At 34.3% G+C, this 24490-nt stretch overlaps 7 protein-coding genes and 2 long non-coding RNA genes across 10 annotated transcripts; 3 read left to right on the forward strand and 6 right to left on the reverse strand.

Moving 5' to 3' along the window:
* The first annotated feature begins 9 nt into the window (after window positions 1-9).
* LOC655696 (uncharacterized oxidoreductase YjmC) lies at window positions 10-1408 on the forward strand. The gene is made up of 4 exons (XM_962257.4): window positions 10-186; window positions 236-693; window positions 741-1151; window positions 1201-1408. Exons 1-4 carry the CDS (start codon window positions 162-164, stop codon window positions 1363-1365), a joined length of 1059 nt encoding a protein of 352 aa, XP_967350.1. The 5' UTR covers window positions 10-161; the 3' UTR covers window positions 1366-1408.
* Window positions 1409-1455: 47 nt separating this feature from the next.
* Window positions 1456-2732, forward strand: LOC655616 (uncharacterized oxidoreductase YjmC). Of its 2 annotated transcripts, none has more exons than XM_015981847.2 (4): window positions 1456-1699; window positions 1746-2050; window positions 2100-2510; window positions 2564-2732. In XM_015981847.2, exons 1-4 carry the CDS (start codon window positions 1501-1503, stop codon window positions 2615-2617), a joined length of 969 nt encoding a protein of 322 aa, XP_015837333.1. In that variant the 5' UTR covers window positions 1456-1500; the 3' UTR covers window positions 2618-2732. The 2 variants fall into 2 exon arrangements, with proteins under 2 accessions (XP_015837333.1, XP_967269.1); XM_962176.4 differs by having other exon boundaries at window positions 1457-1699; window positions 2554-2732.
* Window positions 2706-12233, reverse strand: Tmhs (Tetraspan membrane protein in hair cell stereocilia). The gene is made up of 3 exons (XM_962091.4): window positions 11720-12233; window positions 3033-3275; window positions 2706-2982 (listed from the first exon to the last, which is right to left on the reverse strand). The coding sequence occupies exons 1-3, from the start codon at window positions 12120-12122 to the stop codon at window positions 2780-2782; spliced, it is 849 nt and encodes a 282-aa protein (XP_967184.2). The 5' UTR covers window positions 12123-12233; the 3' UTR covers window positions 2706-2779.
* Window positions 6072-8442, forward strand: LOC135265687 (uncharacterized). Its single transcript, XR_010333464.1, has 2 exons — window positions 6072-7899; window positions 7953-8442. It is a non-coding gene; the product is annotated as an uncharacterized LOC135265687 (long non-coding RNA).
* Window positions 7990-8891, reverse strand: LOC107398776 (uncharacterized). The gene is made up of 2 exons (XR_001575535.2): window positions 8420-8891; window positions 7990-8355 (listed from the first exon to the last, which is right to left on the reverse strand). It is a non-coding gene; the product is annotated as an uncharacterized LOC107398776 (long non-coding RNA).
* Window positions 12234-14844: 2611 nt separating the features above from the next.
* Window positions 14845-16372, reverse strand: LOC655454 (hypothetical protein). Its single transcript, XM_008197469.3, has 2 exons — window positions 15383-16372; window positions 14845-15334 (listed from the first exon to the last, which is right to left on the reverse strand). Exons 1-2 carry the CDS (start codon window positions 16169-16171, stop codon window positions 14891-14893), a joined length of 1233 nt encoding a protein of 410 aa, XP_008195691.2. The 5' UTR covers window positions 16172-16372; the 3' UTR covers window positions 14845-14890.
* A 152-nt stretch (window positions 16373-16524) lies between these two features.
* On the reverse strand, window positions 16525-17886 carry LOC103313645 (hypothetical protein). Its single transcript, XM_008197468.3, has 2 exons — window positions 17042-17886; window positions 16525-16989 (listed from the first exon to the last, which is right to left on the reverse strand). The coding sequence occupies exons 1-2, from the start codon at window positions 17831-17833 to the stop codon at window positions 16546-16548; spliced, it is 1236 nt and encodes a 411-aa protein (XP_008195690.1). The 5' UTR covers window positions 17834-17886; the 3' UTR covers window positions 16525-16545.
* An 818-nt stretch (window positions 17887-18704) lies between these two features.
* LOC655292 (uncharacterized) lies at window positions 18705-20163 on the reverse strand. The gene is made up of 2 exons (XM_015981845.2): window positions 19237-20163; window positions 18705-19186 (listed from the first exon to the last, which is right to left on the reverse strand). Exons 1-2 carry the CDS (start codon window positions 20020-20022, stop codon window positions 18725-18727), a joined length of 1248 nt encoding a protein of 415 aa, XP_015837331.2. The 5' UTR covers window positions 20023-20163; the 3' UTR covers window positions 18705-18724.
* A 55-nt stretch (window positions 20164-20218) lies between these two features.
* Window positions 20219-23788, reverse strand: LOC100141764 (uncharacterized). The gene is made up of 5 exons (XM_064355964.1): window positions 22806-23788; window positions 22314-22759; window positions 21599-21600; window positions 20731-21515; window positions 20219-20685 (listed from the first exon to the last, which is right to left on the reverse strand). The coding sequence occupies exons 1-5, from the start codon at window positions 23583-23585 to the stop codon at window positions 20257-20259; spliced, it is 2442 nt and encodes an 813-aa protein (XP_064212034.1). The 5' UTR covers window positions 23586-23788; the 3' UTR covers window positions 20219-20256.
* Between the last annotated feature and the right edge of the window lie 702 nt (window positions 23789-24490).

Raw genomic sequence — 24490 nt, forward strand, 5'->3', positions numbered from 1 at the left:
TAAACTAAACAAAAGGATATTTATGCACACTGAATTGTATAATTATGAATAAAATCTTATTTGCCAGTCTTATCAGAGTATAAAGAGTCAAACATGTGGAAAATTTGTTCATATCTGCTAGTATAACACAAATACTACATTTTGACACACTATCCTACAAAATGTCAACGAAACTTCTCGATACCAGTGAGTTCAAAATAGAATTTTGTGCCGCTTAATAGTTTCATTTTTGAAGACACTCCTATAATTCCTTTGAGTGAATGTCGCCGTTTTATCACCGACTGTCTCCTATCTGTGGGAGCTCCAAAATCCAATGCCGAAGCCTTAGCTGATCTCCTGGTCGAAGCAGATTACAGAGGTCATTACAGCCATGGCATGAACCGAGTCGAAATGTACTTATCAGAGATACAGAACGGAATCTGCAAAACCGACGCTGTCCCCGAAATTTTGAAAGAATCACCGGCAACGGCCTGGGTTGACGGACACAGTGGTTTAGGGGTCATCGTTGGTAATTTCTGCATGGATCTGGCTATTCAAAAAGCCCAAAAAGTCGGAGTAGGTTTCGTGGTTTGTAAAGGCTCAAACCATTACGGCATTGCAGGAAAATACGCGCTGCAGGCGATGGAAAAGGGGTTGATCGGTTTGAGTTTCACCAATACTTCACCAGCGGTGGCCCCTACAAGAACTAGACAAGTAAAGCAAAATAACGGGGTTGTAGCATCTTGTTCAGGCGTTTTTAGGCAGCTTTGGGCACGAATCCGTTATCACTGGCCGCTCCAGGACTGAATGGTGACAGCTTTTGTCTGGATATGGCCACTTCGGCTGTTGCTCTCGGTAAAATCGAAATGAAGAAAAGGACAAATTCTGAAATACCGGCACAGTGGTGGGATTCTCAAACCGGGGCTTTGCACCCCTTGGGTGGTAGTGAGGAAAATTCGTCCTATAAAGGCTACGGCCTTGCCGCTCTTGTGGAAATATTTTGCGGCATTTTGGGTGGAGGCGCCTATGGGCCCAATATTAGAATAATGGGGAACTTCGACCGGCTTGCAGACCTTGGCCACTGTTTCATTGCAATTGATCCGACTTGTTTTGCTCCAGGATTCGAGGCGCGTTTGAGTGACCTTATGAGTTCCTTGAGGAATATGCCTAGTGTACCTAATTTTAAATTTTAGTTGGGCATAATCAATTAGATGGTTTTAGGTTGATAAGGAAAAGCCTGTTTTGGTACCTGGCGATTCGGAAAGACTTCACATGGAAGCTGTGGATAAAGCCGGTGGGGTGAGATATGTGGAAGATCAAATGGAAGCTTGCAGAAGAGTTGCCCAAACTCTTAAAATAAAACCACTAACACCTCTTAAACAATAAATATCTATTTTGTTTGAAATTAAATAAAGACATTTTCCGTAAATTTATGGTCTTTTGTTTTGAAAGCTTGAAAAATTTAAGAATACTTTGTCTTGAAAGCTTAAAAATGTCAGAAATTTTGTCAGTTTTTTTAAAATGTCAACAGATGTGGGATCACTTTCAAGTAAAGCTTCAACATTTGGGGAACATCTATTTTCCCTCGAAGAAATCCATCGTTTTATTAAAGACTGTATGATGGCTGTAAATACTTCAGAAAATCACGCAAAAGTTTTTGCTGCTTGTTTAACTGAAGCTGATTACAAGGGCCATTACTGTGAGGGACTAAATAAATTAGGTTCGCCAGTAAATTTTTGTCAAAAATTTTTACTACGTGCTTGCAGAAACATACATTAACGAAATTCAGCAAGGTGGTTGTAACCCTAATGCGGATCCAGAAATTTTAAAAGAATCACCCGTCACAGCTTGGGTTAACGGGCAAAATGGTCTAGGAGTAGTCGTGTCCCATTTCTGTATGGACTTAGCAATAAAAAAAGCAAAAGATTCGGGAATTGGATGGGTTGTTGCAAAGGGCTCGAACAGTTTTGGAATCGCGGGAATTTACTCAGTTAAAGCCCTTGAGGAAGGTTTGCTAGGCATGAGTTTCACAAACGGATCACCCATGGTAGCACCAACACGTGCCATGGAAGTACAGAGACCGAGGCAAAATGATTCTAGAAATGTAGTGAAATTTTTAGGGCGCGCTTGGCACGAACCCAATTTCGGTGGCAGCTCCGGCTTTAGATGGCGACAGTTTTGTGTTAGATATGGCAACAGCCGCTGTCGCGGTTGGCAAGATTGAAATCCTCAGCAGGAAAAATTTGCCAGTGCCTACAGACTGGGCAAATCCCAAAACTGGTGCTATGAGACCTCTAGGGGGGCATGAGCCCAACTCGAATTATAAGGGGTTTGGGTTGGGTTTTTTCGTTGAAGTTATTTGTGGAATTCTGGCTGGTTCTGCCTATGGTCCCAATATACGCAAATACGGGGATTTGGGCCAAATTGCAAATCTTGGACAATGTTTTGTAGCGCTAAACCCGACCTACTTTGCTCCTGGTTTCGAGGAACGGTTGACAGATTTGTTGAATTTTATCAGGAATATGCAACCGGTGGGTAGTTACTTGTTTAAAATTTGTTTTAGAGAGCTTGTAGGCCGACCCAGAGAAACCTGTCATGGTTCCAGGGGACCGGGAGCGGGAACATATGGCCACGGTAGACCAAGAAGGTGGAATACATTACTGTCGAGATTTGGTCGAATCTTGTAATAATTTAGCCGAAAGTCTAAACGTCGTACCTTTAAGTCCTTTACGATAATAAATTATTTTATTATATTTCTTGTATTATAAAATATTTATGTATATAGACTTAGAATAAAAATTTACAATTGGAAGTTGTGGTGGTGCAAACTGTGGGGATGGGCGTAATGGCCCGAATGGGTCGATCTGGGAACTGTCCTTTGTGAGAACTGGGAGTAAGTATCGTCCTGTCCCGGATGCATCAGGAGGACAGGATGGAGGTTGAGGGACTTCCTGGAGCCCGCAACGCTGGCAGTGTCGGCCACGAAGGCACTATTCATCTCGCCTGAAAGCACCAAAAGTCACTCATTTATTTGCAAAAATCTGCGGAATTACCTTTGAATAGACTAGCTGGAGCGTAATGGGGGTCAGGCTGCAGCCTGACGTGCCTCGTCGCGAGAATGAAGGCCAAAGTGGCCAAAATAACGGCATCGAGGCAGCCGATAGCGGCCAGTAGGTAAGCCCATCGTATTCCGCAATTGCCCAACTCGTACTTGTCCGATTCCCCACAAACCCTGCGGATGCCGTCTTCGGCCCATCCGGCCGGGAAGCACACGCAGCCCGCGATCATGCAAATCGCTGAAAAAACGAAGGTTAGTGGATTGGCAACAGTGAAGTAATTCGAGGTAATTGAACTGTGAAATTGCTGTTTCATAATAGACCACGTTGCACTTCCTAATCGTTTGAAGAATTAGTCGGATTTGTTAGCAAAATTATGAAAGCGGTCGCACAAAACGGGCGTTCCACTTCTTGGTTCTTCACAAAATGGAGAGATTCTTATCGGAAAAGAAAGATTTCGAGATTGGTTACGCAATTTTGTGTGAAAATAAACAGTCGGAACTGGAGATAGTATTTATTTATTGCATAGTTTGCAAGGACAAACCACCAAAGTTGGAAAAGCGAAACAATGACACTAATTCTCTTATTGTGTAAATAATTTATTCTATTTTATTCGAAAGTGTGAAATGTTTCTCTTCACTGAAACAGAAAAGTATAATCAAAGAAGTCTCACTGTGATTACATAGGTATTAGAAAAGTTGTCACAAATCAAAGAAACTCGTAATAATGCCCAGTAGCAATAGTTGAATAATAGTCTTGTTTAAACATACCATATAAATATGATTGACAGGTATAATGTTACTTGTTATAAAATTACACAAACGTTGAAATTTACTTGAATTTTATTGACTACATACCTACTTAGAAAGTATATACATCAATTAGTTATTCAATCATTTACTAATACAAGAATGTCGTCCAATTTTTCAGTTATTTTTATGTAGCTAAACAATTAATTTTTTTGTTCCATCGTAAACGGTAAAATGGCATTTTATCCACTGATTATTTATGGTAAAATTTTATCGTCTAGAAAAATATGGTTCACAACCATTGTTCAAATCATAATAACTCAGTAACTATGCTCAGTAATTCAATCGAAATAATGGAATGTGGAATAAAATTTTGTATTGTACCTACATGACGATAAAATTCGCCATTATCTTAAAATAAAATTTTATCTTCTTGTAACAAACCTATGTTAAATAAATATTACACCCTCGTTTCGTTAGTGTCTGCTCTTTTATTTTTTGAGATTTAGTTTAAAAATTAAAATAATCAACTGTTTCCTCAACTGTTTCATAAAAATTGTATACCTGCATAAAGAATAATTTATCTTAAAATTAACAATATGCAAGTTGATATCGAAAAGCAGGTAAACAAAATAAAAATAAAAAAATATTTTTCAAACAATTCCAGTAGTTTTTACATTAAAAAAAATCTCAACTTTTGCAGTGACAATTATAACATAAAATAATAAAAAGTCTAAAGATATAGAGCAAATGATTTTTTAATATAACTTGATCAAATGAACAGCAATACCTTCAGTGTTATAAATTTTCGACGTGCTTATAATGCGAATTTTTCAACTGCGAGTAGTTAGTGAAATGAATAGATTTTTTAATTGGGCTGTAATATAATAAATGATCTATTTATTTTTTGGGGGCCGGTAAAACTACACTTCGCTACTTCACAACAAAGTTTTTTCCATTGTATTTGCAGTTAAAAATAAATATTAATGTTTCTTAGTCTTGCACGTTGTGCTAATTTATTACGTACAGCTATGTCTACTCATGACAGATGTAAAAGCAACTTAACACTTGGCTGTAACAGTTTTACTTCCGACTAAATCTCGTTGCAACAATTAAAGTAAAGTTTATTTATAAAATTATCTTCTCTCCTTGATCTTATAAATCAGCCTTTCCTCACTTACTTCATTAGTCATAATTTTATTAAAAAAGTTTAACTTTCTACTTGCGCGCTTGCAATTATTCACTTACGTCGTGAAAATTTTTACCTCAATCCTGCTAGCTCGTTTCTGGTCGTAAACTTAATATTAATGCGTACCAAATCTGTTCGTACGTTATGCAAATCGATGCAAGAATTATGCAAGAAATCATTAAATACGTAATAAATAATTTAAATTTGCACATTTATAAAGACATCAAGATGTCATTCCTGCGATTTTTGTTTTCCTTATACCCACAGCTGCTTTCACAATTGAACACTTTAACTTCGCATTGCAAATGAATTAAACGCATCATAAGCTACACTTTTACCAATTAAATTCATAGTCGTGTGGTTTCGATTCGATTAATGACCCACGCAAGGTTCTGATCGTATGTGGGTTGTAGCATCGTTTTCACTTGAGTTTTTTTGGTAACACACTTAACCCGTGGTCAGATTTGGGTCAATAGGTGAAAAAGTTAAATTTTTACTCACATACCTTATTAATTTATTTATTTAAACTTAAAATATTGTATTCAGTGAGAACACGTTACGTAATAATCAACACGCAATAATGAACAATAAAAATCCTTAGATTGGCATAACTGTTTGCCCAAGTATGGGAAGAACTCGCAACAATAAGTATTGTTTAAAGTTCAACACGATCACTTTATAACATGTGCTTTGAGAAAATTTATTTTGCTAAATGTTTAACAGTTGGCCAAGCTGAACCTGGGTTTACTTTCATTTTAATGCGACAAGTATGTTTAACCGCCGGAAACAAAGACAAGTTTCAAACGCTAATTAATAACTTTTCTGGTCCGAACACGTAAAACTTTACATTTCTGGAGAAAAACTTGTTTGATAAAATTGTTAATTAATGTAATTAATTGAGGATAATCATGATCATGCCCTGTAAGGAAAAGAACTGAGAAAATGTAATAAAAAGCATGGAGAAAGTACCTACAGAAAATGATTGTGATCAGAAGCTCAGGCTGTAATTTACGATGACCAGTCTTTGTTCTTCAATTGATTTCTAAATAAGTATGTGATTAACTGATTACTGATTGTGACTGGTGATTAGTCATCAAACCGTGTTCTTGCATTTCTTATTACATTGGTAAAAATTTGAACTTATGTAAAAAATTCGCCTATTCAAATTTCAAACAGATAAATTATAGATTTTCTTTAGCTACATCAAAGATCTTCACGACTTACTACTTTCAGTATGGTAATTATGGCACATTTTTACCGTTAAAAAAATACGTATACATAAGAAGATGAATGTACGCTTAGTTAGGCGTGGACACAGCAATTCATCAACCACATTTTGCACAGTTCCACCGTGACGTCGATTATTGCAACTTTTACATCATTTAAGTGTAACAAAGCAGAAAATCATTTTATGAAACAGGTTTTGTGGATTGTCCTCATCAAAACAAAACACTTTCATTTAAATGTCATGCTTTTTCCTAGATTGTGATTGTGGATAGATTAGTGATGAGCGTTTTTTCGAGGAAGTTAGCAGAGCAAAACGGTTTACTGCAGCTAATTTAATTATAAAATGCAAAAAACATGGTTTTCTAATTTTGTCACTTGCAACATCATTAGACTAAACTCGGTAATTTTTTAGACAATGACAAAAATTTAGTAGAAACTGTTATGCTGATTTAATTTATAGGTTTAGTGATTTCTCTAGATACATAAATAAGAATTATAATTTCAAGATTAAGCAGATGTTGCTAACCTGTTACAGTTTCTTTTTTAATAGGCTGTTAAAAATGTTCCAAAATGCTACACTGCGCTCTCACCAAATTTAGTATATAGTCCGGGACATTTCAATATGAGATACGTCATACCGCACACCTTGACGCGAGACTATATAGAGCACAAAAACTAGATAAGAGCTCAAATTTAGGGAACTTGTGTTTGATAGATGACAAATGTAAACAATAATAAAAATTTAAATATTTCTTTATTGTAGTAAAGTACAGCAAAATGTACCAACTAGAACACTTAAAAACAAATGGAGAAACTTTCAAATGCTTTGAAGTACCGTTGCTGGAGTACTGTTGAGGTTATGTTTGACCTTGGTATGACTGTCAGGTTTAAAGTTGAAATTTGCATTAAAAAGGCCATAAAAGCCTCGAAGTGCCTTTTAGGGTAGTCATCGTCATGTTCCAATTGCATGCCCCCTCTCTGCCACATCAGTAAAATTTGCCACAAAAGTTTTAAAAAACAACTTTAAACAACAAAAAAGGCCCTATTTTCATTAACAATGAGACATATCTCGCTGCATGCGGCACGACATAGGCCTCATAGACCAATCTCATTGTGAATGGTTTTCGCTGAGATCACTTTGAGAGGGTTTCACTGAGACTGACGTTGGCGGAAGGCTGAAACCTGCCTCGCGACAAGTCTTTGCACCAACATTCGAAAACGCTGTCAATGGCTTAAAATTATGAAACTGTGTCAGTTTTTTTGTGTCTTTTGGGATTAGTCTTTGAGTCCTGTTGCGCCGCATGTAGCGAAGCAGATCTCATTGTGAATGGGTTCTTTAAGAAACAGTTTCAATGTACACCACAAGACATACACTGAGACGGCCTCATGCCTCATATCATGGCTTGTAATTGACAGCATTTTATAAAATAATTTGGAATCATAATGCAGAGATTGTTGCGAGACAGGCAGGCAGGTCTCAAGCCTACTGCAGAAGTCGCTCTCAGTGAGTCCATGTCTTAGAGATGCAAGACCAATTTAGACCATTTACAGTGAGATTGGTGCCCGAGACCTATGTCATGCAGGAAGCCAAACTTCATCGTGAATGGACCCTTTTCAATGGGGGTGTGCTTTTTGAATAAATTTGAAATGGCCTTTTTGAAAAAAGCAGTTGTCTCTCTTTTATTCATCTATTCAACACGTTTGTATTCGATGCACTTACACCAATTTCATTATCAGTGTCTTGATTATCAGGCAAAGGCAAAGTGGAATTGGAGGCAACCCAGAAATAAAAACACTCTAATTTCCTTTATTAGTAGGCTATATTTTTTATAAAAGACGACTACTCTCAGATAGAGACGTACAAAAATGTAAACAAGAGTAAAAGTTGGTTTTTCGCAATATTTCACACTATTCTTCCACACGTCCACAGTAAAATCAGAAAGCGCTTGTTGTTATAAAGCCCTTATTATGTTTTTCAACGATGGATGAGACTTTGTGACGTATTTGTTAAACGTAAGTTTTCAAATACCCCATGCCAGTGCAACGGAGTTATATTAACAATTTTATGGGATTATTTTTTTTACACCCATTCTGCTTGAAACAATAGTCGCTACCAGGAAATAACAACGAAAAAAGTGGACCCAAAAGGCTTCAGCTGCAAATTATAAACACTATCTGTGATTTTTTTAATAATTAATTAATAAATGTCGTGAACTTACTTTGAAGTAAACAGTGAGCTCCATCTATAACTCATAATTACTTGAACCGCAATTCCCATCATCAAAATGTGCAAAACTGCGATAAGTGAGGTTATGCAGGTATGCACTTTGTTTTCCAGTTTTTCACACAAAATATATCACAAAGTGCACAAATCGTACAACCAGCGATAGTCAGTACTGTCAGTACGTCACAGCAGCTTTCTCCAGCACAATCACTGACTGCAATTCTGTGTTGTGCCATTCCCGTCTCATCATATAATCTATAATTGTTATATGACAAGTAATGTTTCTACCTTCAAAAATACTTGCGTAAATATTTTATTATCCCGTTAGTACACACTTTTAAAGCAGCCACGGGTTATATAGATTAAAATTATAACATTTCCTTTGTTATTGTTTACATCAGTCAGCTGTTTACTGTCATTTTCTAATCCTACCAATTTCAAAAATGTCCCTGTTATTAAAGCTCAAGGACTATAGAATGAGAGAGAGAACATTTTTTGTTCACATAGACGCTGAATATACGTATAAATGTCAGAAAATTCAAATTTTTTATGTCCAAATAGAAATGTCCCGGACTGTAGGTAAGATCGTCAACACGAATTATAAAAACACAAAAAAGAAAAGCACACTGTTTCTCATAATGAGAGAAAAGCAACCTGTTAGGAATGAAGAGTGTCATAAAACGTTTTACAACAATTTCATTTTTAATGTCGTTATCTAATAATTAAATACTAAAGTTGATTTTTTAATTTAAGAAATGATTTCTCCAGCTCTCATTTTATATTTTGTACTTATGTCCGAGGAATAAATCGCACCCTAAATTTTGTACACCTGATTTCCTCAAGATTTCCTTTAATTAATCATGATTTCATTTTCCAAAAAAAGCATCGAACAGTTCGACTTTATTTCTAGAAATGCTTCATTTTGACCCAACAATCATGAAGTCATTGGTTTTTGAGTAGTGATCTTTTTGTTAAATTCCGTTGGGAATAAAAGATAAATACTTAGGTATAAAGGTAAAAATAGTAAAAAAAGTGTTTAAAGTTTTTGATAAAATAAATAACTGTGATAAATAACGAATTTAAAATAAATATTATATGGCAACGGTGGGTAACACTCGTAATCGCAATAGAATTTATTCAATAAAATGAATTATTTTTGAAACGGTTGTCTAGGAAATAGTAGTACCCAGTGTTGGTTTACATCTAGAAATTTTTTTTGAGAATTTTAATTTCTCTAAATTCAAAAAACTGCTAGAAATTGATAGTAAACTCAAAAATAATAAGTTCATCATTATGTTAGGAAACGATTAGAATGTAACATAAAGCAATAAAAAGTAATTATTTTAATAAACTTTAACGACGATAAGGCCCACTTCCTTAAAAGGTTTTAAATATTTTAAATAAAAAGACCAATACCAACTGGTGTCAAGACGTGGTGGTGTGTGCATGTGTTGTTGTCATTAAGTTATTATTAATTCCATCTTTCGATGTCTACTTCCAAGAATTTGAACTAGTAAAAAGCCTGATGATGTTTGTTAATAGAAACAAAACACTGCAAATCGTCTTTTTATTTAAAACTTTTTAATGAAGTTGATACTATCCTTGTTAAATTTTATTACAACTAATCAGTCAAGGATGTCAAAAATTTTTCACTGCTATAAAATAACGAAAACTGAAGAAGTTAACAAGATAAGTTTAAAGCCCCATATTTTTTAAATTAGTTACAGGTGACTTTAAAAATCTCTCAAGATTATTCCTGTAATCTACACATGCTTCTCAGAAACTAGTACTGAGTTGGAGCTCGAATATCTGAACATCCCCTGTAGTATACTTTCTATTCTTCTAACAATTAAAGAATAATGATAAAAAACAAATAAACTAATAGTTATTTATTTCACAGACAATACAATTTTTTCTCTTATAGGTATTAATAATGTTGTTGCTTATTCCATAGGAAAGAAGTAGTACATCTTTATTTTACAAGTCATTACTATGGTACATTTTTTTTTTGTTGGTGACATTTTAAACCTTCTTTTTAATATCGGAGATATAACGGTTTATAATAGATTATTATACACTACTTTAAAACACAAAAACAAAAACAAATTTAATAACACTCATACGAAAACGCTTAAAGTTCTCGAGTGCTCGTACTCGCATAGGCTCGTTGCATAACGACAGCCCTCGAACTTTAAGCTTGTGTTTTTTTAACGTACTCAATAGAATAAAGTGGTCATTTGATGATTTTTTTATTCTATCAGTAAAAAAATTTACCAAAAATTTTTCACGGTAGCCATAAGAGAAAACGTTGTATTATACACGTAAGGAAAAGTTGACATTATCTGCTCGTAATTCTTTTCTGAAACGAGCACTCGTTTCAGAAACACATCACTCACAGATAATGAAAAACATTTCTTTACCAGTATAATAAACTACTAAGTAATTATTTATTTATACACTTAAAATTTTTTTATCGTTGTCTACAATATACAAAAATATATTCGATCCTCCATTATTTCGATTGCTTTACTGAGATATTTTGACTGATAATTATAAACATCAAAAACAAAAAAACAACAATGGTTGTGAATCACTTTTCTCTCTTCCAATAAAATTGCATTTTACCCTGAAGTAAACAGTAGATAAAATAACATTTTATTGATTACGTAGGAATAAAATAAAATAGATACTGATAATAACAAATATGTACATACAAAAGGCTTTATCATAAGACAAATGTTCTTCGATTATTTTTGTAAAAGATGAGTGTTTTTCATATACCTAAGTATATAGGTATAGTTTTTAATAATTAGCACGAATACAATAAATTCATATGATGCCTAAACACGAAATAAATAAAAGAGTATCATCCGTTATAAAATAACAGAAATAAAATTCTCAAAGTTATTATTTTATTTATACCAATATATTTTTATATAAGTAGGCATTATCTAAGTCTTAATAACAAATAGTTATTTTTATATTAAATGCACAAAGCGAAAGATCTTTAATATAGAATAGAATAAAATACTTCAAAGCCAAAAAATATAAAAACATAATACATAATCAAAGAACCACCAACAAAAATTAAAATTACTTTCCAAAAAAACTTAATGATGTTATAAGTTCAGGCAAGTAATTTAGTAAAATTAAATTTCGCTTAATAAAAACTAACAATTCAACAAATAGGAAACTTATGAAGTTTAGACACAGTTTTTTATTTGTTTTCAAAATAACATGGTTGTGATTATCCAAAATATAGACTTGTTTTGTTCTTGTTCGATTTTTTCCTTACCCGAGACCAGCTGCGTCCACCCGCATACGTGAAAAACAGTCGTCGAATGACAAAAGAAGAATAATATCATGGCACAAATCGTCAAAAGGGCACTAATCACCGCCAAGCCCACAAAAACGGTCGCGGCCTGAAAAGCACTACTCGCGATACTCATAAAATCGTCCAGTCTGCCCTTGCATTGTTCACCGGCCTCTTCCGCATAGCACACCGACCACAGTCCAAACTTGCCCGGAGTCTCCCCGTCGATGTCGCCGATCCACTCCGGGGTGACGAACGACACCACGCCGATGATGGCGTAGCAAATGGTGAAGATGGCCCAGAGGACTCCTATGGCCTTTGAATTGCGTACGTAGCTGGTGGCGTAGATCTGCGAGGAGTCCACATACTCGATTTTGGAACCCATTTTCGGGAGGTTTTACGGACACATAGCGCGAAGACAGCGATGGGCTGGCGGAGACACGAACCAAGAATGATTTCACCTTCTTTTACCTGACACACCTGAATGCCGATGCTTCCCACCTGGCAAGAGGGGGGACGGTGATAGGTAAAGGTAAGGCAAGTTCGTTTATGGTTTAACCCAAGTCAAACAAAGACTCCATAGAAAGGAGTTTCAAAGGTTTTTTCGTGTTGTATGGTTTGTGAGGTAAAGAAACAAGTTGAAGATAAAAAAAACTCTATTGAACAGAAGAATAGAGTGGGTCAGCTATTTATATTTTATCAAGTAATCTTTTTACAAATTTTTAAACATTGTACCGAGTTGCTGACCACAACTTTAATTTAGTTGAGGCAAGAGTCATCTACCTAGCGGAATTTTTGCTATAATTTTGTAAAAGTAGTGTGTGCGTGTAATCCGTGATTATGTAAGGACGGCAGCTACCTGTTAGCTCGAAATCGATAAGAAAGCTTGGTGCAGCAGAATTCCTAAAGATGGCATAGCGATGATAAAAACTAAAGTATATAATTTATTATTTAAAGTTGTAAACGCAAAAAACAACCACTTTTTTTATTACTGTAAAAAACATTTCTTGTTACGTTTGTTTACTATTGCCTGCGCCTACTGTACGCACCCAAATATACAACAGTCACAAAACACTTGGTATAAAAAAATTAGTTAGTTTTTGGAAACCTATGACAGTAGTTGTCAAACTCATTGTTTCGAATTGCTATTTTTCAGCAACAGTTATTATGACATCATTATCAAGAGACAGAATGAAATGATTCTAATCTATTTTAATCACTAACCACTCAAAAACGCATTTTTTGAAGGGGTGAACAAACTCGATTATCAATTTTTTTTTAATTTGTAACCGAGTTCGTGTCGGAATATGTATTCGTGGTGGCATTTTTCAGGCACTAGTCTCGGAAAATTATGTGAAACACCCTGTATATTTAACTAAAATAAAATATATATAATTTATCAATCAATAAAGCAAACAAAAAATAGAGAAAATTAATCTAAAAGCAATATCTGTTTCAACTGGTTAAAGTTTAAATTCACGATGTTTTGTAATTTTTCACTTATGAAAATTCACTGTTAATGGAACACGTAATTTTCAACAAAGAAACAGAATTTGTATTCTGTCGTAAGCGATAAAATGCTATTTTATTTATTGTTTACTTTATGGTCAAACGAAATTTTATCGTCTAACTTGGTTTGTTGTCTACTGTTTGTTTCATATTTTTCGAGAAAGTGTTCATGATGTTATCCGAATGAGCTGGAACTGGGTGTATCTACACACGTAACTTCCGTCTCAGTGCAATTCTATAGTAACTATTAAATTACCCTCTAACTGAAAGTTAAATGTGAGTTAAAGTTTTAGTTTTGGCACAGTTCAAATCTGATATTTTAATAATAGTTATCAAAAATGGTGTTAAAACGCAGTGAAACTACTACGTACTACACAAAGTGAGCAAAGATTATAAAAAATAAAAGAGGGATGTCAAAAGATAAACGAGCGCGAGATATTTAATATTTCAGTACATGTACCATTCATATCATGAAAATTAGTGCTGCAGTTTGCTTCTTCAATATGTGCTATTTTGAAAAGAACTTGAATTCGTTGGAGAATTGAATAGTGCGGAAGAAGCGTCCATATCACGTAGAGAACAAATCGACAAACAAATGCGCAAGTGGAATTGTTTAGGGTGGGTATTACGTGATCAAAGTAGGCCGAGAAAGACAGGAAAACAATAAATAAAAAAACATAAATTATTGTTTTTAAAGACAGTTTTTATAAAGTGGCTCTAACAGAGGCTCAAAAAATTAAAACATAATGTTTTTCTGTCACAGGAAAATATTTCTGCTTTTAGATTAATATGATTATAAAATTTATAAACGTTTTTTCGATGTTAAAACATTATTTTTTAAGTTTTTGTGCATTTTTTAAATAAAAGCAATCTGTAAAAACAATTTTTTTATGTTTTTCATTTAATTTGTAAATTTTGGGTTCAGTGTTCTTCAATTTCGTAGTCCATACTAATATTTAACTTGTGCTAAATCAGCTCATTGGATAGCAATATCTGTTGTTATTTACCTATCACTCCAGCCCACATTGATCAGTAAATGACGTGGAGCTATAATAATTACTAACCTGGGGATATTACTGCATTATTTGATGTACACATACCTATTACCTACAAAGCAAAATAATGTATATTTAACTCTGGAGTGTAACACCACTTTTAACACAAATACACATTACATTCAAATAGTAAGTAGGTTCCACGTTTTTCAATGATGGCTTAAAATATAAAATTACGTGTTGTTTACGTTTTATTAAAGAAAACAAGAAACTGCCAACAAAGCAATAAAAATGCCCTTACAAACTTTTAATTAGCTACTCCAGTTCGGAACCATAAAAATCGTGTCAATGAAAATTTTATTGGCTTTACGAAATATGAAAAAATTTATTTAATTCACACGTACGTAAATCCAGTTTAATTAAAAGTTTGGAGCATTTTTTAGACGAAATTATCCACAAATGAGGAAATTCTTGTTACCCACAGCTCCTTAATTTCTCAATTTCCTGGCGGTGTACACACACAAATTGTCTTAGATTAAGTTTGAATCTCTACTCGCTGTTTACGTTGAATTTAGTGCTGAAATGTTAAAAAAAACACAGGGATCGATAAAACCACAAAACGTTTTATTTTAAAATACAGATTTGTTCTTTAAATAAACCCTTTTTTAATTGCAAGTTTCATTATCGGGAGAGTCCTTTCGGCGTACTTGTCCCGATTTTTCACCGTTTTTGTAAAAGTCTCAGTGATGTCCTGATCGGACTCCGCCACTTCCGCCAAATCGCTCACTTCGTCTTTTTCTGACACACATATTCTAGCGATTGCCGGTAACATCATCAGTCCAAACATAGCGAATCTCTTCCACTGATTCATTAGCTCCTCAAAAGGAAAGACTTTCTCCGGATCACTTCCCAACTCTTTAAGGAAATTGGATAAACTCTCGTAGTACGCACCGACAAAATCGTCAAATCGCTCGGTGTCGTCTTTCGAAAGACAGGTGAATAGGAAATAAGACAAGTCGTAAACAGGGGAGGCTAACCTGCTTATTTGAAAGTCCAAAAGACACACTTCAGATAACTGCATTTTCTTGTCGTCCTGAAAATTGAAATAATTAGATTAAGGCAGGGAAGTAAAGTGAGTTACTTTATATTTAAACATAAAGTTGTTATTCCAGCAATCTCCGTGAAGGATCACAGCGAAGGGATCGCTGGGGTCGGTCATCTCGTTGTATTTTCTTGACTGTTTGTGCAAAAGTTCAGCTTTTTCAATAATTTCCTGTTCATTTTTTTCACGGGCAAGCGCTATGATGTCCTTATAAACATTAGTGTCCTCTCTCCCTTTAAATGATTCTGCCATAAGTTTCAAAATATCTTTCAGTTCCTTTGACAAGCTTTTAAATAGTTGCGGCTTTTGATCTCTCAAAGCAAACGAAACTGCATGAAATTTTCCATACGTCTGAACAACTTCCATAATGTGCTCTTTATTCATACTGTTGCATCTATCATGCAAGGAAAATCCCCCGCTTTTCACATTTTCCAAAATTAATACTTCCATATCATCCATGATAAAAGCATCGTAACACTTTGGTACATTGTTGAAAGGGTCTTTGACCCCTTTCTCCCGCTGAAACTCCACAAACACGGGCAGCACTTTTGTGTAGAAATAAATCTCATTTTCAAAAACACTCCTAATAGGCATGATGTCCCTCAATTGCGAACTCTTCTTGCCACATTTTATCACAAAGCTGTAATTTCTGGTTCCGGTTTCAGTGTCGGCGGTAATTTCCACGAAAGTTATGTCTCCTAAATAATTGTCACCTTTTTCAGAACTCCCGGAAATGTTCACACGGAAATTTCGGACGTTTTCTTTTAGGAAAAAGTGCTCCAACCATTTCTCGATATCACTTCTAGTTGCACGATTTGCAGAATTCATTGTTTGGCTTGATAGGAAATTTTCAACTGATGCTAAAACTTGAGTAAAAATTTATTATCTTCTCCGATAACAATTTTTAAAGACCTTTTACGAGTGCTTATTGCAAAATATTATTAAAAATTACAAGGACACTCAATCGTGAATTTCCTTTGTTGTAAAATCATCGAAATTGTATCGGGAGTATTAAAAATTTGTGTTTTTGCCGACAAGGTCTATGCTCTCTGCTTATCATTTTTCGCGATAAAACAAAATATTGATCACAAAAAGGAATCTCTGAAGCACGTCGTACTTAAAAAGTATAAAGCTTCCTCGAGTTGTTCACAGACGTGATAATTTTTTCAAAGGAAACACATTTTTATTATTGATTAGTTTATTTAGATAAATCCTTTTCTAATTGCAAGCCTCATTATCGGCAGTGTTCTTTCCCCAAACTTTTTCGTGTTTTTAAACGACTCTTTGTATGCTTCAGTAAAACCTTGCCCCGTCTCCACCAGTTCGGCCAAATCTTTCACTTCGTCCTTGTCTTGAACACAGGCTCTAAGAATGTTCGGCATCATGACTAACCCAAACAAGGAGAATTTCTTCCACTGATTTAATAATTCCTCATAGGGAAACACTTTGTCCGGATCGCTACCCAGCTTTTTAACAAAACTGCAAAAGCTCTCATAATAGACGTCTATAATTTCATCAAAGTTCTCGGCTTCTTTTTCAGACAGGCAACAGAATAAAAAGTAGGATAAGTCATAGACGGGAGAAGCTAATCGACTTAATTGAAAGTCCAAAAAACACACTTCGGATAACTGCATTTTCTCATCATCCTGAAAATTGGATTAATTAATAACGGCTTTATTAACGCAGAGAATGACATACTTTATATTTGAACATGAAATTGTTATTCCAGCAGTCTCCGTGAAGAATAATTGCGTAAGGGTCACTCGGGTCGGTAATGTCGTTGTGAGTTCGGGATTTTTTATTTAAAATATGTGCTTTTTCTACAATTTCGTGCTCATTTTTTTCCTTTGCCGCATCTATGATTTCTTGAAAGAAATTTGTTTCGTCGTCAAGTTTCATAGTTTCAGATGCAATTTTCATAACATCTGTGAATTTTTCAGCCAGAGCTTGAAAAATTTCAGGCTTTTGGTCTTTTAAAGCAAACGAAATTGCGTGCAATTTCCCATACAACTTAATGACTTTCAAAACATGGTCCTTATTCATACTGTTGTTTCTGTTATGCAAGAAAAATCCGTTACTTTTCATATTTTCCAAAATTATTACTTCCATGCCATCTTTGATGAACGCATCGTAACACTTGGCCACATTGTTGAACGGTTCTTCAATATTCTTCTCTTTCTGAAATTCCAGAAAGACAGGATACACTTTTGTGTAGAAGTATATCTCGTTTTCAAATGCTGCTTGTATTGGGATTATTTTTCTTAATTCGTCACTTTTCTTGCCACATTTTATTACAAGATGATACTTTTTGTTCTCATTGGTTTGAGTCTGACCAGAAATTTCAACAAATGTTATATCGCTCAAGTAGTTGTCACCCTTTGCTGAGTTTCCAGATATCTCAAAGCTGTAGTTATGAAGACCTTCTTTTTGCAAGAAAATTTCCAACCACTTGTCCAAGTCTTCTTTCGTTGTTCGGTTTGAGGAATTCATTGTAAAAATCGTTAGATAGCAAGTTTTACACTAAATTATATTAAAGTGGATTAGGTTTTATGTGCAAGATTTTTTGAAACGTGTAATCTCTTATCACATTTATCTCGACGAGTCACAGTTGTTGACTAATTAAAGCGGCAGGAAGTGATTTAGTTCTTTTAACAATATATTTCGCTGCCGTTTTGTCCGTTTTAAAATAATGGATAGTAATAAAATCGATTTTGACCAGTAAAAAACAATAAATGATCAGTATTTAATTAATTTTTGCACAGTAAAAAATTTAAATGACAAGAAATCACTCACAGTATTTTATTAAAATTTGTTTAGTATAAAGTGCCGAGTAAAAAAAGTATAAGCACAGTTTAAAAAATAAACGCTCAGTAGCTTGCCTGCAGGAAACATTCTCCCTATTTTTGAAATGCTATTATTTACTGCGCATTTATTATTGTTACTTTGCATCGATCATTTTTACTGTGCATTTATTATTTTTACTATGGATTTATTATTTTACTGTGCAGTAATTATTTTCACTGTTTATTTATCAATTCACTGTGCATTTAATATGTTTTCAAAAATATTCTTTTAATCCTTTAGGGTCAGTTTCATAATCGAATTTAAAGGAGCATTAAACTAAATGTTACTTATAATGTGCTGTTTACTATGGATGGATGAAACTAGTCCTTAATTTATAAATTAATTTAATTTTTAATTTAATCAATTAGATTTAAGTCTAGTAACCTGTAAGACTTTGAGCACTTTTATTTTAAAGTTATGAACAAATTTATTAAACTTGAAAATTCTTTTTGCTCAGATAGTAAAAAAAATTTGGAGAACTTATTTTGTATTTAAATTTAGAACACAAAAGGCGGGAAATACTTCAATTTCTTTATTTCATAAAGCATCTATTTCGTACATATGCAGCAAGATATCGCGGACTCTTTCCTTAAACAACTCTTCGTCATATTTCACTTGCATAAATGTTTCTCCAGCATCTACATCTTCATCAACGCTTTTTTGCTTATCAGCGTTTTCCACCATTGCAATGTGGTCTTCTTTACTTGTGAGTTTAATTTTAGTTAAAACGAATGCAAGAATCATTCCGTATTTGGCATATTTTCTCCATTCTTCACTCAAGACTTTTCTTGGTAATAATTTTCTGGGATCACAACCGAGATTTATTGCAGTTTTGCAAAAACTAGCATGATAAATATCTAAATAATCTTCTAGTTTATCGAACAATTTTTTCGAACCGCCTGTGTAGAAAAAGTACGATAAGTCGTAGACAGGAGTACCGGTTGTGAATAATTGAAAATCTAATAAATTCATGTCAACTAGTTTCGATTTAGCTGGTTCCTAAAAAAACAAATTTCTTCAGTATTTTACCCAAAAATCAAACTTTGTACCTGATATTTGAACATCATGTTATTGGACCAACAATCTCCATGAATAATCCCGGAATATTTTCCCTCATAATGTCCACTTTTTTCAAAGATTTCGGTGCAATTATTTTTGTAGTTTTGATACTTTTCCACGATTTTAGAATCCTTAATTGGATCTAAACTTTCACATACTTTTTCCGAAATTTTTGCAAGTGTTTCACGGAAGGCTTTTCGTTTGGCAAACAGTAGCCAGATATTTTTCAGTGACTTTGTCAACGTTTCAAACTTTTCGCAATCCTGCTCTTTCATACAAAACGAAATTGCGTGAAAATGCCCGTAAGTCTTGAAAATGTATCTCGTATGTTGGTCATCCAGCAGTAAATTTTTCTCCCGCAGTTCAAACCCCGCTTTTGTAATGTCTTTAAAAACCAAAAGCTCTCGCCCCGGCTCTTTGCAGCACGTCACAAATTCGGGAATCGAGTCAAAAGCTTCACACATGTGCTGCTCCTTTTCGAATTGTTTGAACGCCGGGTACACTTCCGTGTAGAAGAAAATTTCGTTTCTATAAATTTCTTCTATCTCGTCTTGGGTTCTTCTTACGGCTTCTGTTGGAGCTCTCTTTATCACCAAATGGTGAGTAAGGTTAGTTTCGTTGTCTGTTATTGAAACTTTGTAGAATTCACCCAAAAATCCATCTCCTTTATTTGCTGTGAGATTCAGATTTACCGAATAGTTGGTTAAGTTGAGTTTCTTAGCTGCGTCATCAAGAACAGAGAGGAGTTGTTTCTCAAAATTACTAGATGCACACATTGTTAATTGTTTACCACTGTGTGAAAGCAAAACGTAATGCGAATAAACAGAGATAATGTTGCTTTTATAGCCAAAAAGATTATCAACTGATTTATCTGTTGCTGAGAAGGGATGACTTTGAATATTTTGGCAATTTCTTTGGACATTTGGAAAAATGCAAGTAATGCAAGTAATCCACTTGGACTAATAAAATGAATTGTTGTTTAATAGGAATTGTTTTATTTATCATTGTAATTACAAAGCTCCGATCTCATTCAAGTGAATCAAAAGATTGCGAATTCTTTCATTAAAAACAGCCTCGTCCACGTTAGCACTCGTTAGTTTATTTTGGTTTTTTTGCCCAGTCGATTCTGATAATTTAACCGATTCTTCTTTACTCATCAGTTTCACTTGAGTTAAAAGAAGTGCCATTAACATTCCAAATTGGGAATATTTTTTCCAGTCTTCTGTAAGTATCTCTCTAGGTAAAAGCTTTTCCGGATCACCACCTAACGCTTTCGCACATTTAGAAAAACTTTCGTAGTAAATATCTAAGAAAGTTTCTAATTTATCAAATAATTGTTTAGACCCTCCGGAATAGAAAAAGTATGACAAATCGTACACTGGAGTGCCCTCAAACGACATTTGAAAATCCATCATTTGAACATCGACGATTTGCGAATTCTAAAATTTGTATAAAGTTTTTTGAAATTAGTTTTGTTTTCCTACCTGATATTTGAACATCATATTATTGGACCAACAGTCCCCGTGAAGAATACATGAATATTTCCCTTCATATTTCAACACTTGGAGATACATTTCTACGGTATTTTCCTCATACTTTTTAAAAGCTGTTTGCAAGTTGGGATCCAGAATTTTGAAGGCTTTTCCAGCCATTCCTTTCAAGCCTCGGCAAAACCCATCCTTGTGCCCAAAAACTGCAGGGACATTGACTAATTTTTTAGTCAGATTTTTATACACTTCTAAATTCTGGTGCTTCAGGCAGAAAGAAATAGCATGGAATCTGCCATAAGTTTTAAAAATCAACTTTGCATGTTCTTCATCTAGTGCTAAATTTTTGTCTCTCATTATAAAACCGGCCTTTGTGATGTCTGCCAGAACGATCATTTCTTCGCCAAGTTTTCCCACACTTGTTATATAACGAGGGACGTTATTAAACAATTGTGTGGTTTGGTGTTCTTGTTGGAACTTAATAAAAACGGGAAATACTTCAGAGTAGAATAAAATTTCATTGCTGTAGGCCTCTTGTATACAAGTTGCCTCCCTCCGCCTTTGATCACTTGGTGCCACTTTGATAACAACGTTAATTTTTTTGTTGGTTTCTTGGTCAATTATAGCCGCTTTGTATATTTCGCAAAGAAAGCCATCACCTTTAAGAGCGCATAAATCGAGGTCTATGCTAAATTTTTGGATGTTTAAATTTTTTGCAGCATTTGTGAGCAAAGTGTTGAGTTTTGATTCTAGTTGAACAGTTGTGGTCATTTTAACTATTCCTGAAAAAACATAAAGTGAACAAAATGTTACATATTATTTAGAGAATTTTACTTCACTATTGGATAATAAAACAAAGTGCTACTTCTGATTGAATGATAATGCTCTTACTACACTAAACCATGTAATTTTATCTTATCTCTTCAATTATATAATTATGCCTTTGATTCAAGTACAAGTCACTCTTACTAGCAAATATTGACTTTCAGATTTTATTATTGCTGCAACGAAGTGCTAAAAGTGTAAATTTAGAGTTTGCAAATCATGCAAGACTGTTTTTATAAGAACTTACCTGTGGTTGAAAATACGTAGGTATAGATGAATTTGATGAATTCAAAATTACCAGTAATAAAAATATTTTCGAACATTATACCGAGTAATTATTAAATATGCGTTGACGTTGATTTGGCTTCTTTGTATGACTTCAACTATGTAAATAAGGTAGCAACTATGAATTTAAGTTGTTATCGTTAGAGATTTATGCAGTAAGTAAATTAAATGTAAACTCGCTGTGTTTGTTAAGTTGGGAAATGTAGCTGACTGACAAACCTTGATTTAGTGGTCCCCAGCCCCAGGCACATTAAAAACGTGAAGAGAGGGGACAATTAATTTTGAACAAAGAACAGTGCTTAAATATTTGTTCAGTTTTTGAATAATTAAAATCGCATAACGGTTTATTAATACGTAGATACAATATAATCATCAAACGTTGCATAATTTATAATCCTTTTAAAGAAATACACACATTTACGAAATACTGTATATCACATTATTATTGAGTTACATTATAAAATAATCACAGATAACCAAATTCGTCCATAAAAATCGCAATATCCGTAATACGTTTATTAATCTCTTCATTGTTCGAAGCTTTTGACGAGCTGATCGACTGCAAGATATCTTTTCCCTCCTCGGCACACTTGCTCAAATCTGGGACTTCATCGACTTCACTCAAAATAACTCTCATTACGAACAGTGCCATAAACAGACCGAATCTCGCATAATGTTTCCACTGGCACTGCAATTCTTCAAATGAAAAAACTTCTTCGGGGTTTAAGCCCGCCTGCTGAATTGTGGCTGATAAATTTTCGTGATAGATTTTCAAAAAATTCTCAATGTCGTATAAAACTTCCTTTCCACTGTTGGCACAGAAGAAGTACGCGAGGTCAAAAATTGGGGACCCGATGTGGGCTATTTGCCAGTCGAGGAAACACATCTCTGTTGGTTTCCCCGGATTTGTTTTATCCTTAAAAAACAGCTTAGTATAATTTTAAACTACAAAACTTATTTACCATATATTTGTACATCATGTTGTTGCACCAGCAATCGCCATGGAGAATTGTCGAATATTTATCGATTCTTTTGACGTCTTCTCCAAAGAATTTTTCGCATTGTTGGGTGAACCGAGTGAGGGCTTGAGTGGCTTGTGCGTTTCCTGCAACTGCTTTGAAGCCGTTTCCGAATATGAGTTTCGAGCTCTCGGCAAATTTCGCTTTCTCTTCTGGCGTTTCCTCTTCGCTGTAGAAAATGTTTTTCAGGTTTTTGCTCATTTCTTGGTATAACTCTGGTTTGAGGTATTTCAAAGCCAGTCCAGTTCCATGAAATTTGCCATAAGTGGCAAATCCTAAAGCGACATGATCTGCATTCATTGGTATTTTGCGATTCCATAGCTTGTAATCAATTTCTTTAAGATTTTCTAAAATTAGGCACTCTTCGTATTCCTTAAGAAAACTTCCGTAGCACTTTGCAATTTCCCTGAAGCTGTTCTTGATGCTCCTTTCGCGTGAAAGTTTTTCAAATTCGGGGAAAATCGTTGTGTACATATAAATTTCCCTCTCGTAGGCTTTCCTAACGGGAGCTTGTTCTCTTAGTTGTTTCCCACTAAGTGCTGATTTAATCACCAGATTAAGCTCCTTGCTGTTATCCCAGATTTTGACGATGTTGATAATTCCCAAATAGCCATCGCCTTTTAAAGATCCCGCCTGGACATCGATTTTATAATCTTTAAAACCTTGACTTTCTGCCACTTCCTTGACTAGTTTATTTTGTTCGTCAGATAACGAAGCACTCATTTTTACGCCTGTCTCTACTAAAGATTGATTAAAACTGATGCAATGCGTCTAACGAGAGATTATTATCACTCCCACTTTTTAACCTTGGTTTTAATAAATTTTGATTCTGAGTACCATACCTTGACCATCAGAGAGGTAATTACTGTAATTTAAAAATAACTGACCCAAATCTGGTCCAAGGTACATCACAATGTATAAGAACAATTATTGTTTTTTAGAAATAGTGTATAGGTTTGTTTAAAATATGCATATCGGCGGATGGGCAAAGGTCATGTGTGTTCATTGTTCCGGCGTAATAAAATCATAACATAATGGAATGAAGATAAATTGTTTTAAATATTTAAGTGTCGCATCCGCGATGCAGGCAACAAAATATACAAGCTTGATTAAATTTAGTATATAATCTGTTACACAACAAATTTGGAAACGTAATCGTTCATATTCTTTTATTTTTTTTACCTAGCTTATAATAGAATTAAGTTCTTCTGTGTGGGGAATACAATGAAAACATATTTTTTTGAATTTAAATTTTTTTGGGGTTCAATTAAAAAAAAAATAACTTTGCAGTTGTAGATTTTTTCCGAAATTCGGAGCGCTCCGTCATTTTGATCTAAATTTATCCAATAGTTTCTATCTAATTAATTAAATAAATTTTCAGTTTCTACGAGGTTAAGTTGAAAAGTTCTTGGTCTAACAATGAAAGACTTCGTTTTTTGATTCAAATATGCATTTATTTTTTTTGTATAATCTTTATATAGTTCAAGGCACTTAGTGCAGTGTGTTTCTAATTTTTTAATCCCATTCCTGTAGTGATTTTCTGGTAGGTCTGCAAAATACTTGTTTATAGCCGCAATCACCTCCTCATTCGAGTGATAATTTTCCCTACTACGATTTTTCTTAAATTT

The sequence above is a fragment of the Tribolium castaneum genome, chromosome 3 (assembly GCF_031307605.1).
Source record: "Tribolium castaneum strain GA2 chromosome 3, icTriCast1.1, whole genome shotgun sequence".
Classification (NCBI taxonomy): Eukaryota; Metazoa; Arthropoda; class Insecta; order Coleoptera; family Tenebrionidae; genus Tribolium; species Tribolium castaneum.

Coding starts and splice junctions, on each gene's coding strand:
- LOC103313645 (XM_008197468.3), bottom strand. CDS start 17,833: ATGAATTCCTCAAACCGAACAACGAAAGAAGACTTGGACAAGTGGTTG. Junction 16,990..17,041: donor ATTTCATGTTCAAATATAAA/GTATGTCATTCT, acceptor TCCAATTTTCAG/GATGATGAGAAAATGCAGTT.
- Tmhs (XM_962091.4), bottom strand. CDS start 12,122: ATGGGTTCCAAAATCGAGTATGTGGACTCCTCGCAGATCTACGCCACC. Junction 3,276..11,719: donor GTGGACGCAGCTGGTCTCGG/GTAAGGAAAAAA, acceptor TCGTTTTTTCAG/CGATTTGCATGATCGCGGGC. Junction 2,983..3,032: donor TCCAGCTAGTCTATTCAAAG/GTAATTCCGCAG, acceptor TGGTGCTTTCAG/GCGAGATGAATAGTGCCTTC.
- LOC655616 (XM_962176.4), top strand. CDS start 1,501: ATGTCAACAGATGTGGGATCACTTTCAAGTAAAGCTTCAACATTTGGG. Junction 1,700..1,745: donor TGAGGGACTAAATAAATTAG/GTTCGCCAGTAA, acceptor ACGTGCTTGCAG/AAACATACATTAACGAAATT. Junction 2,511..2,553: donor TTATCAGGAATATGCAACCG/GTGGGTAGTTAC, acceptor GAGAGCTTGTAG/GCCGACCCAGAGAAACCTGT.
- LOC655454 (XM_008197469.3), bottom strand. CDS start 16,171: ATGAATTCTGCAAATCGTGCAACTAGAAGTGATATCGAGAAATGGTTG. Junction 15,335..15,382: donor ACTTTATGTTTAAATATAAA/GTAACTCACTTT, acceptor TTCAATTTTCAG/GACGACAAGAAAATGCAGTT.
- LOC100141764 (XM_064355964.1), bottom strand. CDS start 23,585: ATGAGTGCTTCGTTATCTGACGAACAAAATAAACTAGTCAAGGAAGTG. Junction 22,760..22,805: donor ACATGATGTACAAATATATG/GTAAATAAGTTT, acceptor CTGTTTTTTAAG/GATAAAACAAATCCGGGGAA. Junction 20,686..20,730: donor ATATGATGTTCAAATATCAG/GTAGGAAAACAA, acceptor TACAAATTTTAG/AATTCGCAAATCGTCGATGT.
- LOC655696 (XM_962257.4), top strand. CDS start 162: ATGTCAACGAAACTTCTCGATACCA. Junction 694..740: donor CCCCTACAAGAACTAGACAA/GTAAAGCAAAAT, acceptor AGGCGTTTTTAG/GCAGCTTTGGGCACGAATCC. Junction 1,152..1,200: donor CCTTGAGGAATATGCCTAGT/GTACCTAATTTT, acceptor AGATGGTTTTAG/GTTGATAAGGAAAAGCCTGT.
- LOC655292 (XM_015981845.2), bottom strand. CDS start 20,022: ATGTGTGCATCTAGTAATTTTGAGAAACAACTCCTCTCTGTTCTTGAT. Junction 19,187..19,236: donor ACATGATGTTCAAATATCAG/GTACAAAGTTTG, acceptor TTGTTTTTTTAG/GAACCAGCTAAATCGAAACT.